We start from the raw sequence: 17,479 nt of genomic DNA, 5'->3' as shown, positions 1-17,479 counted from the left end.
GCATTCTTCAAAAGGGTGAATCTTTTCATGTATGATTCATGTATGAATCTCAATGAAGTGTTGTTTTTTTTTTTTTTTAAGTAATCAGCTGTTTTAAAAACAATTCAAAAGAACCAAAACATGCTTTAAAATATAAGACAGCTGTAGGCCACCGGGTTGGCTCAGTCGGTTAAGCATCCGACTCTTGATTTTGGCTCAGGTCACAATCTCGCAGTTGGTGAGTTCAGGCCCCAAATCGTGCTCCACATTGTCAGCCTGCTTGGGATTCTCTCCCTCTCTGCCCCTCCCCCACTCACTGTCTCTCTCAAAATAAACAAACTTACACACACACACGCAATACTGTTGGGGCACCTGGGTGGCCCACTTGGTTAAGTGCCCAACTCTTGGTTTCAGCTCGGGTCATGATCTCACAACTTCGCAGCTTCTGCCTCGCACTGTGTCTGTCTCTCTCCCAATAAATTAAAAAGACACGTTGTATTGGTTCCTTCAAACCTTCCTGGTGTACTTCACAGCTATGGGCACTGTCGCGGCCAATTCCCACTCCAACGGTGTTTTCTAATCATAAGGGTTGCAGGAGGAAGTGTCATCTCACCACAGTTCTTTTCAGAAAACCCGAATCTTGTGAGATTTGATTTCCTACTGCTAAGATAATGAAGATAACAATATAAACAAAGCCATTAAATAAAAAATCTTACGAGATCATTTAGGAATCCTGAAAACATCCAGACAGCTCGGCTAGGTCACCTTATGCGCACACGGTTACTAACATACGTCTGAGCGCCAGCCTGCTTCTAGAAGAAGGGGATGCAAGCCACGGCAAAGACCCAGATACCAGTGGGAGTGAGCTGCACGCAAGCCAACCTTCACAGGTTGGAGGAAAATGCTGGAAATCCTGCCACGGCGGCATGGACATCTTCGAGAACACTTTAGACGGTCCCCCAAGGAACACTGAGGTCTTACTCCTGCCTGGGGCTCCTCTCTTGACCAGCAGTCTCTAAATAGCCGTATGTCATCCACTGCTGCAAAATGGTATTTGTTTCATTAACAGCACCCACGATTTGGATCTGCAAAAGGCAAAGACACGCTACTAACATTCCAGAGTAAGAACGCCTTTATTCAAACGTGCAGACGTGCAGGACGATGCGGCTTCAGCATCCAGGACACAGACACATCCTACAACTCCTCCTGTTTTCTCTCCAGAACACAGGCTGCAGGAGTGCAGATGCAACTTGGGGGGAAAAAACACATTCAGTCCAAAACCATTTCCTGTGAGTTCCAATCCATGTATTATACTTGTTAGCTTCAATTAAATCAGGAAAATTAACTTTGCGTGTACTTGCCTAACACAGTAAGTCAAAGATAACTTTAAACAAGGAAAAACACGCCACGATGAGTGGTCTCTCCAGGTGGCTCCATGAGTGTGATGGGGAAAGTGAAACATGCCCAACAGACGTCAGGACGATTACATACAGAAATAGGACAAGATGGCCAAATTGCTATTCAGGTGTCATGTGAACAATCTCTCCATAAAGATACACGTTAATGAAAAAATAACATTTCACAAATGTACGTAAGATAGCTATTGTAATTAATGGTGAAAGCAAATCCCTGAGCTGAGAATAAAAACAGATCTGTGAGGTGCCACAGCCTGAAAAGAGGCTCTCTTCTAGTTTATTCCTCCAGATGGTCAGGTAACCCACGATTGATTACGCTGAGCCAAAAACGCCAATTAGCCAAGTTCACAGGTGGTACAGTGAAGGTCACTTCTAAGTGCACAAAATTACCTTGAATGCGAGCATGCTAACAATTAAAGGCTTAACACAGAAACAGAAGCAGCCTCTGGCCACTTCCAGTCCTTGCTGATAGACGGAGCAACTCACCACGATGAAAACAGAAGGGAAGCTGTGGAAGATGAACATTCTCCTGGGTACTTGTGGGGTTCTTTTTTTCTCCTGTGTATTTATTTTAAAGGGTCACCATGCAAGGCACCCCGGCTAGGACAATGACCTGCCCGCTGTGGTGGCAACCAATGTTTGCAGGGGGGCCCGGAAGGCGGCTCCCACTCCTGCCGTGCCCGGCACCCCCCTCTCCTGCCCTTTTTCCTGACTTCTCTCCTTAACCTCTTCGGACTCAAACCTGCCCATAAGCACCCACGAGCCGCTGACAGCAGAAATGGAGAGACTGCCCACCTCTGGCCCATCCCAGGGGGTTAGCTGTGCTGGAAGGGTTGGGCCAGGCCAACAGGAAAGGAGGAGACAGTGTGGGAGACAGTGCCAGGGGAGCGGATGCCATAGCAAGAGATTCTCTAGAATCAGGAAGAGGAATCAGCCTTTACATCCTGAAAGAGGTATCTTGCCTTTTCTGTACAGCAGGAGAAACCCGGCCCAAGGCAGGAGGCGAGTTCCAGAACGCCCATTCCTGAAAAGCTGTCGCCGAACATACTGGTGGGAAGCGAGCTGACCTGAAACAAGAGACTCGGGTTGCAGGGATTCCCCTTCCTCCTTAACCCCACTCTGCACTTCACTTTAGTGTTTTAATGAACGAGAACGGAGTCTGAATGTGTTTTTTCCTCACGTTGAGATTTCTCTCACGTAGACTGCACAGTCTGACACGGAACCCGGCAGCCGCTCTGGGCAGGCACAGGCCCGTCCTGAGTCCCATCCTTTTAGATCTGGTGTGGTTTCGACTGCGGGGACAAAAGTTCTGTAACGCCGAACACCGTTCTCGCCTTGAACTCTGAAGACAGAGGAGAGCAAAGCTTCAGTGATTCCTCTTCTTTTGTGGGAAAAAGGTATACTTTGTAGGATTAAACTCTTCCCAAATACGCTCAAATTCTTCCAGAAAAAGCCTCACGTACTCTTCATCCTCCATAATCAAAACATTTTCTCTGTTGTTCTGAATGGCTTGAGTGGTCCAGTTGAGGGAGCCCGTGATCAGCACCTTCTTGTCCACTATGGCAAACTTGTGATGCATGTAGCCCAGGTCCTGATCGTGTCGCACCTGGATGCCTGCAAAAAAGGGCAAGTCAGACTTCTCCACCGCCTCTTACAACGCTTTCGTTCAGACACCGGAGCCCCTCCTCAAGTGCAGACCGTTTCCCAGCAGCTGCTGCTCTAGTTCTGACTTGGTAGGGGAGACGGGAAGCTCGTCACCCTTGGGCAGGAGGCGGTGGCCGAGCCAGATGGTGACCAGCTGCCGCCAGCGCACAGGAGGGAAGGCCGAGGGAACGGCGAGCGTGGTGGCCCAGGACCGGGGGGCGGTGGGGACAGCCGGTCCCGAGGGGCGGGACGGCAACACTCACACCACTTGCCTTCTGGCGCCGACAGGCAGCCCTGGAACCTGGGTGAGGTCTGCCCGCCCGCACTTCTCAAGGACGCACCAACCAGCACAATCCCGGGTTACTGGTTCTGGGAGGGCCCATCACGGACCCTGCCAGAGGGGTCAGGGCAACAATCGTTCGCCGGGCTTTCCTTGCCTTCAAGCTCTCACTGGGCCCACCCCTGGAACTGGGGCACCCCTGCCAACGCCACGCACGCCAGCACCACACCCCACTGCGTAAGGGGAGGATGGGCCTCAAGCAGGAAGGCTGCAGGAGAAGCCAGGCCCTGGGTGCTTCGGGCGAGGGAATGAAGTGTCACCCCAAAGCCAGCCGGCTGGGGCCCCTAACTCCCAGCATGCCCTGGGCCTTTCCGCCAAAGCAGAAAGAGTTCTAACTGCTACAAAACCGAATTCTCCCTCGCTTTGCCTCCTTCACTCGCCACGGAGCCTGTAATCCTTGCCTTTTGTTTTCCTGTTTGTCTCTCTCCTACCGTTTTCAAACTCCCCTCGGGCAGGACCCGTCTGTCCATCCTCCTCTGCCTCAACCCTGGAATAATGCCTACCTCCTGGGTTATCTGCTTAGTGGACGAGACCATAAGAAATGTGTGATTTAAGAGAACAGTTTAAAATAGGCTGCTTTGCAACAGAGTCACCAGACTTCACAAATAAAAATACAGGATGTCCAAATTAAGATGTGATTTCAGATAAACAACAAATACTTTTTTTATTTTAAAAAAAGGGGGGGGGGGGTTAACGTTTCTTTTTGAGAGACAGTGCAAGCAGGGGCAGGGGAGGGACAGAGAGAGAGGGAGACACAGAATCCAAAGCAGGCTCCAGGCTCTGAGCTGTCAGCACAGTGCTGGACATGAGGCTCGAACTCACGAACCATGAGATCATGACCTGGGCCGGAGTCAGACGCTTAACCGACTGAGCCACCCAGGTGCCCCTACAGATAGTTTTTTAAAGTAAGTGTGTCCCATGCAATATTTGGGACATACACTAAAAAGTATTCGTTGCTTATCTGAACTTCAAATTTACCTGGACATCCTGTATTTTGCCAGCAACCCTGCCTTGTAACCTTCCTATCCCAGGGGACCCGAACACCGCTTCTCTAACCAACCCGCCAGCAACCCCTGTTAGCTCTACCTTCAGAACAGATCTTAAGTCCCACATGCAAAACACAACTGTTATACTGAGGCTGAGGAGGAAATACAGACCTCACGGGTAAGCCCAGAATCTGAATTTAGACCCTTTGCAAAATTATTCATACTTCCTGCTTCAACTGTCCCCATCCCACTGCAAGAGAAAGGCCAGCCAGAGGTATCCGTCTTACCTGTCCTCCTGCAGCCGGAGAAACAAATTAACTGCTCACCATCTAAACATTTTAGGTCCACGTTTTTTAGTATATCGTTTTTATTCATTTCAAAAGCCCCAGCATAAAATTCACTAGTGCATTTAAGGTGAAATGACTTTTCCTCCTTTGGCCCCTCAGTCCGGAAGCCCCACCTTCGCCATCTTGGCACACCCGCTCCTATGCACACGGTCACTGACAGTCCGCTAGCGGCGGGCCTTGCAGGTTTGTTTTTACAGTTCGCCCCTGATTTCCTGAGTGCTGCCTGGCTAAGCCATTGTCATTTCAGTCTGCTACGTCAAAAACTCAGCTGGTGGGGCTACATCCCCTGCCTCTACCCGGTACAGGCTTTCCCCACAGCCCCCCAAGGCCAACGCCAGTCATCAGAAACTGGGAATCACAGGAGCTACGTCCGCTTTCCCCGGTGTCGCTGGGCAGGCCCCCAGCCTCTGAGAATCCCCCAGATCTTCTCCACTAGCTGGGAACACACAGCCTGCTCACTCCTCCGGGCTCACACTCAGGTATCCAGCGTTAACACCTCCCTGCACAGAAGTGCACCCACTGGGTGAAGGCAGGTGCTCTTTACAGACGGCCCTGGAGTCTCTCCAGACTAAACCATCCTGACCTCACAAGGCCACCAGGGGACATATATGGGGTCTCACCTATACTCAGACCCCCCACCAAGTTTCTGCTTTTGACATTCTCCCCCACTGCCTAAGGCCCCCGGGGTCACATCATTCGCCAGGCTGGGGGCCTGATGACCCTCCCCAGAGGTTCTCCACGGACCTGAGTCCCAAGCCGGGACTGCCGGCCTCTCTGGCCCGGCCTACCTGCCTTGCGGAGCAGGCCGATCTGCGAACCGTTAAGGGCCATGTAGTCGCAGTCGGTAATGACCCGGACGCGCACCCCGCGCTGGTGAAGCAGCTGCACCGCGCGCCCCAATTGCGGGCTGGAGAAGGCAAAGAGGCAGAGCTCGAGGCTGGCGCGGGCGGCCAACAGGGCGCCCAGCAGGCGGCTGAGCGAGCTCTCGCCGTGGGGCAGGCTGCACGGGCAGCCCGCTGGCGGCCCCGACGGCCCCTTGCTCGGGGCCTGCAGCAGAGCCTCGGTGCAGGTCACCTGCGACGGGAAGAAGAGCACCTCGCGCCGCAGAGGGCTCTGCCACCCTCGCCGTCGCCAGGCCCGCAACCAGCGCAGCACGGAGGGCAGCGCCTCCAGAGCCAGCGCGAGACCCACGGTCGCCACAGCCGCCACCTGCCAACGTAACCGCTCCATGCCGCCTCGACATGCCCCGCCGCCCACGGCGCCTGCGCGCGTCCCCCCGGCCACGTGCGCCCGCACCTCCCCACCCACTGCGCCTCCGCACCCCTAGCCACGTGCACTCAGCGCCCCCCCCACCTCCACTGCCCATCACGCCTGCGCCGAGGCCGGCCACGTGCGCCCGACCCCCTCCCCCCTACACACCACCCACTACGCCTGCGCGCCCCGGCCCTGTACAGCCACCCCCGGCCAACCGCGCCTGCGCAACCCCAGGCACGTGCGACCGCTCTCCAGCCACGGCCCACTGTGCCTGTGCACCCGCAGGCCCCGTGCGCCCCACCCCCCATGCCCCCCTCCCACACGTCCCACCACGCCTGCGCACGCGCAGCCTGGCTGCACACGGCCTCTCTGGGCTTATTCGCGGCCCCACCGCGTCTGCGCGCCCTCTGGCCAAGTGCACCGGGCCGCGCCCGCCTAGCCCTGTGGAAGTGCATGCACCCCGCAGGGGATCCGATACCACCCGCTCCCCGCAGAGCCTGCAACAATCCAGGTCCTCCTCCCTTTGAGGGGCAGTAGAACAGCCATGACCGCTCAGTTCAAACCTTTCCTTTTGTTTTAGGGGCGCGGCTAGGCAGGGCTGGGAGAAGGGTCTGGAAACACACTGAGAGTGTCAAATAAGGAATGCTTAAGCTGGTGGCAGGGTTTGAACTCAAAGTGTCAGAGACAGCGGTGTGATGGGGATGGCCCCAAAGCCAGTCTTAAGCCCCTTGTGTTTCTACAGACTTTCCCAATATAAACTTGTTATTTGGAGATGCCTGTTCGTTCTGCTTTAAGCATAAGCACGGTGAAAACGTAAGAAGGCCGCGGTCCTGTCTTAGCAAGCACTGGACCCACTGTATCACTTAGGAGGGGCTGTTACTTTCACAGGGAGAGAAAAGAGAGAAGGGCTAAGTTTTCTTTTTTCTATTTTTTCTTTCTTGAATCCTGGTCAGGAATTTCCACGGTTAATTTGAAGTCTGTCTATGGTCTTTGAAAGGAAATAACTCCACAGTCTCCTCCTTGTAACCAGCTGATGGTCTTCATGACTTCCATCCATTAAAAAACAGACTCCCCAGATGGGGGGAAAGGAGCTGATCTAAGTAACTTTGGGAAACCACGTTTTAACTGGAAACCACAAGGCTAAACACAACAGCAGCTGCCCGTAAACACTGTACTCTGGGTGATACCTTTATTTCCCAAGGCGGGGAACTGCATACACGCGCACTGGGGTCGAGTGCATTAGTCGTTGGTTGGCGGATAGTGGGAGCCAGGGTTCTTCTCTCTGTTGGATGGGGTAAGAGATAAGCACCGGAGAAGGCTTGAATGATCCCTCTGGTACTGGATTGGGGTCAGAGACACCACAGTGAACTCATGGTTAGCTTAGTATTTATAGTAAAATACTACTATGTCAGTTTTGACATACCTCACGTACCTCAGTCCCCCAAGAGGCCCAGAAGCAGTGACACTTCTGCAATAATGAGCATGCTAGGTCCCAGATCTTAGTTTCCAAACACCATTCTCCTTGAAGAAATAACAGATTCTGGGGTTTGGGCACGGAGACTGTAGATGTATTTTCGGCATCTTGTAGTACCAGAAATTGAGCATGTGGACATGGCAGCAGGAACAAAAGACACAGGAGTAGCCTAAAAGAGACTCCAGTGGCCAAAACTGGAGCAAACGGAGAAACAAAATAAATATTTGCAGTAGTTTTTATAACCCAAGTGCGAGATAAATATACACGACTCTATACTGCTATAAATAAATGACTGAATAAAGAAACGAGAGAAGATACGTGTCTTCCTTACAGAAGAATTCCAAATAATATATGTAGCTACTCCTTGCTACGGGAGGGAGAACTAAATCTCTCTGCCCCTTTGAAAGTGGGGAGAAACCTTGTAAACACCACCTTAACCAAGTGATAGTGACCATCACCAGAGATGTGTGAATGTTACATACCCCGGATATATGAGAAGGGCACCTCACTTCTGTGGTGGTTGTTCCCAAAGCTCATACACCCAGTTCTATCATGAGGAGGAAACGTCAGAAATCCAGATGGAAGGACTTGCTATCCCATTCCACAGGATAACTGGCCAGTATTTTTCCAGACTGCCAAGGTCATGAAGAGAAGGGAACCGCTTAGAAACTGTAACAGACCAGAAGAGACTGGGGAGACTTGACAACTAGATGCAATGTGGTGCCCTGAACTGGATCCTGAAACAGAAAGATAGTGTAACTGGGAAAAGGGCTGAAATGTGAAAAAGTCTGGAGCTTAATTAATAGTCACGTATCAGTGTCAGTTTCTTCACTTTGACAAATGCATGATAGGGATGTAAGATGCTAATAATAACGGAAACTAAACTGTCTGTGCTATCTTTGAAACGTCAGTAAATCTAAAATTATTCCAAATTAAAACTTATTTTAAATGTTGAACGTTCACCTTCCGTATGACCCAGCTATACCGCTCCTAAATATAACCCAAGAGCAATGAAAGCACACGTCTATGTGTGTGCACAGAGACTTGTACACAAATGTCTGCAGATTTATTTGTAATAACCCAAACCTGGACATAATACAAACATCCATCAACAGATAAATAGCCGAACCCTCGCCTGTCCATACGATGGAATACTATTTCACAATAAGAAGAAACAAACTGCTGATATATATGGATAAATTATGCTGAGTGAAAAAAGATAGACAAAAGAAAGTATATTCTGTGTGGTTGCACCAACATGCAATTCTAGGAAATGCAAACTAGAGTGAAAGTAAATCAGTGGTTGCCTAGAGATGTGGGAAGGGAAGAAAGAGTATAAAGAAACGTACAATGAGATGTTCACTATCTTGATGGCGTTAATGTGCATACGCATATGTCAAAACCTGTCAGGGTGTATGGTTTAAATGAGTATAAATTATTGTATGTCAGCCATACTTCTTAAAAGTGCCTTTTTTAATTTACAAATAGAGCCCCACAGTGTAATTCTAGCTCCCCTACGTCACAGCTGCGTGACCTAGGACGAATTGCTTCATTCTTTGAGACTCACTTTCTTCACCTGAAAAGACAGTAAAGAATGAGAAGAAGGTGAGCACAGTCCTATATAAAGAGATAGTCAATTCCTCTCTGTAAAAACAACCAACCAACCAACCAACCAACCAACCAACCAAATATGCACGTGCGTGCGTGTGCGTGTGTATTAGGGAAAATGGTCAATAACAACCGCTTCAGGGTGCTGGAAATCCACCAAAGGCAGACAACAAAATGAGAGGCATCATTTTTTTTTTAAAACTGCTGGAGGCTGTTCCCAGCCGTTCACCCTCCCAGCTCAGTTGGCAAAAATGGTGGCCTTACCAATGTGGGACCGGCTGCAAAACCCTAAAATCTAGGTTTTTACTTTTGCTGGCTAAAAGTGGTGGGTTCAGTTGGGAAATGAATGACAAACACCTGCAGCCTTACCAACCCAAGCTTCCGGTCCAAGGTGGGGTAAGCCACAGACCAGCCAGAAAATAGGACAGAAAGGGCCCCAAAGTGAGAAAACCATAGAAAAGCTGACCTACACTCTCCACACATCCTTGGCGAACTGGGGAGCTATGCATGAATGGGAGAGACCCAGGAGAGGCCAGGGAAGAGCGAAAGCCAATGGAGGCTTGAAAGGGTTCCCAACCCACAAACACATCGATCAGCAGAGGACAGGATTCTCACAGACTTAAAATATTTGGGTACAACCTCTGCCTAAAAACATTGGCTGACTACTACATTAGGAAGACACAGCAGTGACCTCTAGACATAAATAAAAATAAGGATTAAAAAAAACATTGGGGCACCTGGGTGGCTCAGTTGGTTAAGCGTCTGACTTCAGCTCAGGTCATGATCTCGAAGTCCATGAGTTCGAGCCCCACGTCGGGCTCTGTGCTGACAGCTCAGAGCCTAGAGCCTGCTTCATGTTCTGTGTCTCCCTCTCTCTCTCTCTCTCTCTCTCTGCCCCTCCCCTGCCTATGCTGTCTCTCTCTGTCTCTCAAAAATAAATATAAAAAAAAAAAAAAAAAAAAACAAACTGAGCAGACACACCAGCGTCACACTACAGAGGGAGAGATTCTACAGTTTAAGTCCAGGCACGTTTCCAAAGAAAAACAACCTTAGAAAAATGTAATAGAATGTAATAGAATTGCTATACTATATTATCTAAAATGTCAGTTTTCAACGAAAACATAATAGACATGCGAAGCAGCAGGAAAGTGTGACCAACATACAGGGAAAACAGCAGCCAATAGAAATTGACTTTGAGTGGACCCAGATGTTGGAATTAGTAGAAAAACACTTCAAAGCAATTCTTACAGAAATGTTCAAAGAATTAAAGGAAAATATAATGATAATGAGTCCACAGATACTCCTTAGAGAAACACAAATTATTTTTTAAAGTCTATGCAAGGGTTGTCTGGGTGGCTCAGTCGGTTGAGCGTCCGACTTCAGCTCAGGTCATGGTCTCATGACTCGTGAGTTCAAGCCCTGTTTCGGGCTCTGTGCTGACAGCTCAGAGCCTGGATCCTGTTTCAGACTCTGTGTCTCCCTCTCTCTCTCTGACCCTCCCCCATTCATGCTCTCTCTCTGTCTCAAAAATAAATAAACATTAAAATAAATAAAGTCTATGCAAACTGTCAATTAGGTTCAATTGTAACTGCCCACTGTGGTCAGAATATTAATAATGGGAAAGGCTACGCATGTGTTGGGGCAGAGGGTATATGGGAAATCTCTGTACCTTTCCCTCAATTTTGCTGTGAACCTAAAACTGTTCTTATGAAAAGAAGTCATTTACATCATGCACAAAAATAAACTCAAAATGAATTTTTAAAATTTTATTTTTAAGTAATGTCTACACCCAACATGGGGCTTGAACTCACAACCCTGAGTCAAGAGTTGCATGCTCTTCTGACTGAGCCAGCCACGCACCCATAAACTCAAAATATATTAAAAACCTAAATGTGAGGGTTACCTGGGTGGCTCAGTCAAGTGTCCAACTCTTGGTTTTGGCTCAGGTCATGATCTCATGGTTTCATGAGTTCAAGCCCCGTGTCAGGCTCTGCAGTGTGGAGCTTGCTTGGGATTCTCTCTCTCCCTCTCTCTCTGCCTCATCTGCTCATGTTCTGTGTCTCTCAAAATAAATTTAAAAAATTAAAACAAAAATAAAGATGCATATTGTAATCCCTGGAGCACCCCCCCCCCCACACACACACACAACTTAAAAAACTAGGTTTACAAATCCAAAATTAAAATTGTGTTCTAAAACATAGTCATTCAACAAAAAATAAACACGTTAAAAATAGGAACAAAAAGACATGAGACACATTATAAATATGATATGCCACTGAATTCTACTCTTAAAAATAGTTTAAATGGCAAATTCTAGGTTATATATATTACCACAATATAAGCATTTTTAAGTCTTAAATGTTTTCTATATAGAAACGTATAAATGTTTTCTATATAGAAACATAAATATATAGAAAATGGACATAAGAGATACAGAAAATAGCAAAATGGGGGCTCCTGGGTGGCTCAGTCAGTTGAGTGACTCTTGATTTTGGCTCAGGTCATGATCCCAGGGTCGTGGGATTGAGTCCCCAGTCGGGCTCCGTGCTGAACATTGAACCAGCTTAATATTCTCCCTCTCTCTCCCTCCCTCCCTCTGCTCCTCTTCCCCACTCACTCGCTGTCTCTAAAATTAAATAAAAGTAGCAAAATGGCACATGTAAATCTAACCACACCGATGATTACATTAAATGCAGGTAGACTGAGAGCTCCAAATCAAAAAACAGAGATTGTCAGACAGGCTAAAAAGGCAAGATCAAATAGATGCTGCCTATAAGAGAGACACTGTAGATTCAAAGACACAAGTGGTTTGAAAATAAGATGGAAAAAGATACACCATGCAAACGGCAACCGTAAGAGAGGTGGACTTGCCATATCGATAACAGATAAAATAGGCTCTAAGACAAAAAATAATATTCAAAGTAAATAGTTGTGTTACTAACTTTGGCAGGATTTAAAAAGAGGTGTTAAATACCACTAGTATTTAATGGGACATTCTTAAGAATTACAAATGGAGGAACGCCTGGGTGGTTCAGTCCATTAAACGTCCAACCCTTGATTTCGGCTCAAGTCATGATCTCACGGTTCAAGAGATGGACCCTCTGTCCGGCTCTGCCCTGCTTGGGATTCTCTCTCTCCCTCTGTCTCTCTGCACCACCCTCCCTTGTGCATGGTCTCTCAAAATAAACACATAAACATTAAAGAAAAAGAATTTCAAATGGAGGAATTTAGGAAAGATGCTTAAGTCATTGCCCAATACTCTGAACAAATGCTCCAGATGGTCTGTTCTTGGAAAAGTGTAAGTATTGCAACCCTTCAAGCACAAAGGGAAAGCTCAAGACCCAGAATGTTTTCTCTCTCCCAGTTAGTGCAAAAAAGCCACAAAAGCACAAAACCAGACTCAGTCCCCAAGCCAGGAGTCGAACTAGGTCAGTACAGATTCATCTGCCCACCATGTCTTCTGCACCCTCACCTCTGATGCCCATCAGTCTTCAAGAGCTGCACATTCTCAGGTGAAAAAGGCCACAACTGCCCATAAAAACCAATCAATATATGGCCCTACCTGCCCATTCTTGTCAATAAAAGCTTCACTGTATGTTGGAAATTTAGATCACACATTCCCATAAAATGAAACCTGACACTGACGTTGGGTTCTACCCGCCAAGGGAAGTCGGTCAGTAGCCTGGCAGACAACTGGCAAAATCCTCTTTAGAACATGAGAGCAAGGTTTCCAGAGAATGTCATTCCCCAGAAAAAGAGAAACATCTGTACCCAAAGATAAGGGGCACAGTGGGAAGTCATCTTTCCCCCCAACACTTACCCTTTACCCGTGTGAGCCTGGAGTTTCCTCCCAGTCTGAGAAGATGACCAAGACCTACAGCTGCCAGTTTAAGGGTTCCAGGTCACCTGGGTATGCTTCCCACCATCTTCCTTTCAAACGGATTTGTCTTTAAATATTTTTAATGGACTGGGGCGCCTGGGTGGCGCAGTCGGTTAAGCGTCCGACTTCAGCCAGGTCACGATCTCGCGGTCTGTGAGTTCGAGCCCCGCGTCAGGCTCTGGGCTGATGGCTCGGGGCCTGGAGCCTGTTTCCGATTCTGTGTCTCCCTCTCTCTCTGTCCCTCCCCCGTTCATGCTCTGTCTCTCTCTGTCCCAAAAATAAATAAAAAACGTTGAAAAAAAAATTTTAATATTTTTAATGGACGAACTATTCCCCAAAGTTGAACAAAATGTTAAGCACACACCTGTCTTTGGAATAAATGAGTGTTACCTTGTCTCCATGATCAACTCCAAACACTAACTTTGAGAAGACCATCCAAAATCACTAAAGCAGCTTAAACTTCCATACCAAAGAGAATTGGCCACTCACTGGTGTCATTGGTTTTCTTTTTTAATTGTGTTAAAATGCACATAACATAAAATTTACCATCTCAACTATTTTTACGTGTACAGTTCAGTGGTATTAAAGATATTCGCACTGATGGAGCACATGCTGGCTCAGTTGATAGAGCATGCGACTCTTGATCTTGGGTTTTGAGTTTGAACCCCATGTTGTATGTAGAGATTACTTAAAAATAAAATCTTAAGGGGCGCCTGGGTGGCTCAGTTGGTTAAGCACCCAACTCTTGGTTTTGGCTCAGGTCATGATCGCATGGTTCGTGAGTTTGAGCCCCGTGTGGGACGCTGTGCTGACAGCATGGAACCTGCTGGGATTCTCTCTCTCCCCCCCCCCCCCCCCCCCCGCCACTCCCTCTCTCCTCTCTGCCTCTCTGCCACCCCTGGCAGCCATCATTCTACTTTCTGTCTCTATGATTTTGACTACTCTAAGTATGATCTATAATTGGAATCATAGAGGGTCTTTTTGTGATTTATTTATTGCATTTAGCATAATGTCCTTAAGGTTCATCCATGTTGTAGCATATTACAGGATTTTCTTCCTTTTTAAGGCCAAATAATATTCCATTGTATGGATATGCTGCATTTTGCTTATCCATTCATCAGTCGATGGACAGTTCAACTGCTTCCATGTTTCAGCTGTTACAAATAATGCTGCTATGAAGATGGGTCACAAATATCTCTTCAACACCCTGCTTGCCAATCTTTTGGGTATATACCCATAAGTGGAATTGCTGGGTCATATGGTAATTCTATTTTTAATTTTTTGAGGAATCTCCACACTGTTTTCTACAGTGGCTGAGCCATTTTATATTCCCTCCAACAATGCTCAAGTGTTCCAATTTTCCCACACTCTCCCCAACACTTGTTTCCTGTCCCCACCACTCCCTCCCCCCGCCCCGCCCAGAGTAACCACCTTCATATATCTTCTTCAGTAGGATGCCTATCCAAGTCGTTTGCCCATTTTCTGAATTGGGTTGTTTCATTGTTAAATTTTAGGAGTTCTCTATATATTCTGGATATTAATCCCTTAGTATGATTTGCAAGTATTTTCTCCCATTCTGTGGCTTGCCTTTTTACTCTGTGGATAGTGTCTTTTGATGTAGAAAAGTTTTAAATTCTTATGAAGCCAATTTGTCTATTTTTTCTTTTGTTACCTGTACCTTTGGTGTCATAACCAAGAAATCACTGCCAAATTCAAAATCAAGAAGCTTTTGCCCTGTGTTTTCTTCTAAGAGTTTTGCCATCTTAACTCTTACATGTAGGTCCTGGTTTCATTTTGAGTTACTTTTTGGGGGTTAATTTCTATATATGGTGTTAGGTAAGGGCCTAATTTTGTTCTTTTGCATGTGGACATTCAGTTTCCCCAGAACCATTTGTTGAATAGACCGTGCTTTCCCCCATTGAATGGTCTTGGCACACTTGTCAAAAATGATTTGTTCATATTTGTGAGGATTTTTTCTCTGGGCTCTCTATTCTATTGCACTGGTCTATATGTCTGTCTTCATGCCAATACCACACTTTTTATTATGTATCTTCAAAGTAAGTTTTGAAATCAGAAAGCGTGAGTCCTCCAGATCTGTTCTTTTTCAGGATTGTTTAGGCCGTTTGGATGAGGTTCCATATGAATTTTTCGATGGGTTTTCCTATTTTTGCAAAAAATTATTTTTTGGGATTTTGATATTGGATTGCATTGGATCTGCAGATCGCTTTGGATAATATTGACATTTTAACAATATTAAGTCTTCCAATCTGTGAACATAGGATGTGTTTCCACTTATTTTTTTTTTACGTTTTTTTTTTTTTTTTAATTTTTGAGAGACAGAGAGAGAGCGTGAGCTAGTGGGGGGAGGTGGCAGAGAGAGAGGGAGACACAGAATCCGAAGCAGGCTCCAGGTTCTCAGCTGTTAGCACAGAGCCCGACGCAGGGCTCGAACTAATGAACGGGGAGATCATGACCTGAGCCGAAGTCAGATGCTCAACCAACTGAACCACCCAGGCATCCCTCTATTTATTTATGTCTACTTTAGTTTCTTTCAGCAATTGTTTTTTTTCCCCCAATTGTTTTGTAGTTTTCATTGTACAAGTTGTCACCTCCTTGGTTAATTCTTATTTTATTCTTTTTGATGTTATAAGTGAAATTGTTTTATAATTTCATTTTCAGATTGTTCATCATGTATAGAAATACAACTGTTTTGTGTTGATTTGTATTGTACAACTTTGCTGAATTCCTGTATTAGATCTAATGTCTTTTGTGTGGTGTCTTTAGGGTTTTCTATATATAAGGAGCATCTAATCTGCAAACAAATAATTTTACTACTTCCATTCCAATTTAGATGCCTTTTCTTTTTCATGTTTAATTGCTCTGGCTAAAACTTCCAGTCCTGTGTTGAATAGAAGTGATGAAAGTGGCCAACCTTACCTTGGTCCTGATCTTCGAGGAAAACCTTTGTCTTTCACAACTGAGTACTATGTTTGCCACGGGTTTTTCATATATGACTTTTATTATATATATCTAGTTATAATAATTATATATTTTTATATTGATTACATATTATATTTTTATCATGAAAGAGTGTTGAATTTTGTCAAATGCTTTTTCTGCATTGAGATGACATGTGGTTTTTCCCTTTCCTTTTACTAACATGGTATATTACACTGATAGTCTTATGTTGGACCATCCTTGCATCCCAGAAATAAATCCCATTTGGCCATGATGTATGGACCTTTTACTATGCTACTTGTTAGTATCTTGTTGAGGATTTTTGCATCAATGCTTATAAGGGATATTGGTCTGTAGTTTTCTTTATAGTGTCTTTTCTGGCTTTAGTATCAGGATTATGCTGGCTCATGGAATGTGTTAGGAAGTGTTCTTTCCTCTTTTTTTTTTTTGAAAGTTAGTTATTTCAATGTCTGGTAGAAGTCACTAGTAAAGCCATTGACTTCAGGAGTTTTCTTTCTTGGGAGATTTTTTTTTAAATATTTTTTTATGTTTATTTTTATTTTTTGAGAGAGTGAGAGAGAGGGGGAGCACAAGTGGGGGAGGGGCAGAGAGGGAGACACAGAATCAGAAGCAGGCTCCAGGCTCTGAGCTGTCAGCACAGAGCCCAATGTGGGGCGTGAACCCATGGAATGAGAGATCACGACCTGAGCCAAAGTGGGACGCTCAATCAACTGAGCCACCCAGGCACCCCAGTACTAACTTTTACATTATTAGGTGTGCTTAAGTCATGCAGGAAACAGAGTACAGTTACATACCATTGCTACAATATTAGCTTTTATAATTGCTCATGATCTACCTTTATTGAGATCTTTATTTCTCCATATGGCTTTGAGGTATTGATGGTGTCTTTCACTTCACCTTGCAGAACTCCTGTGGGCATTTCTTGTAGGGCAGTTCTAGTGATCACAAACTGCCTCCTCTTTTATCCGGGAATATCTTGATTTCTCCCCCACTTTTGGACAGTTTTGCTGGATAGGACTCTTGGTTGACAGGGGGGTTTGTTTGTTTGTTTGAGCACTTTGACTATATTGGCCCACTGTCTTCTGGCCTCCAACGTTTCTGAGGAGAAATCTGTATACATTCTCATTGAAGATCCCCATATATGATGATTTGCTTCTCTCTTGCTGCTTTCAAGATCTGCTCTTTGTCTTTTGGAAGTTTGATTAGAATGTGTCTCAGTGTGGCTCTGGGTTCATCTTACTTGGGAGATTCTGAGCTTCTTATATATTTATGTTTCTATCTTTCACCAAATTTGGTTAGTTTTTAGCCATTCTTTTATTTAATTTTTTTTAATTTTATTTTAGAGGGAGAACATGCAAGCAGAGGTGGGGGGCAGGAGAGAGAATCTCAAGCAGGCTCCATGCTCAGCTCTGAGACCAACACAGGACTCAATCCCACGACTCTTTGATCATGATCTGAGCCAAAATCAAAAGAGTTTGACGCTCAACTGACTGAGACACCCAGGCACTCCTAGCCATTCTTTGAATGTTCTCTGCCCCTTTGCCTTCTGGGACTCCCACAATGTGCAGGTTGA

General features: G+C 46.1%; 1 protein-coding gene across 1 annotated transcript; it reads right to left on the bottom strand.

Annotated features, from left to right (window-relative positions):
• Positions 1-1,093: 1,093 nt before the first annotated feature.
• On the bottom strand, positions 1,094-6,015 carry PLD6 (phospholipase D family member 6). The gene is made up of 2 exons (XM_060647092.3): positions 5,500-6,015; positions 1,094-3,008 (listed from the first exon to the last, which is right to left on the bottom strand). The coding sequence occupies exons 1-2, from the start codon at positions 5,939-5,941 to the stop codon at positions 2,761-2,763; spliced, it is 690 nt and encodes a 229-aa protein (XP_060503075.1). The 5' UTR covers positions 5,942-6,015; the 3' UTR covers positions 1,094-2,760.
• Positions 6,016-17,479: the final 11,464 nt, after the last annotated feature.

Source organism: Panthera onca, chromosome E1, assembly GCF_046562875.1.
Source record: "Panthera onca isolate mPanOnc1 chromosome E1, mPanOnc1 haplotype 2, whole genome shotgun sequence".
Classification (NCBI taxonomy): domain Eukaryota; kingdom Metazoa; phylum Chordata; class Mammalia; order Carnivora; family Felidae; genus Panthera; species Panthera onca.
Note: the sequence above shows the minus strand (reverse complement) of the source record. Positions and strands in the feature narration are given on the sequence as shown.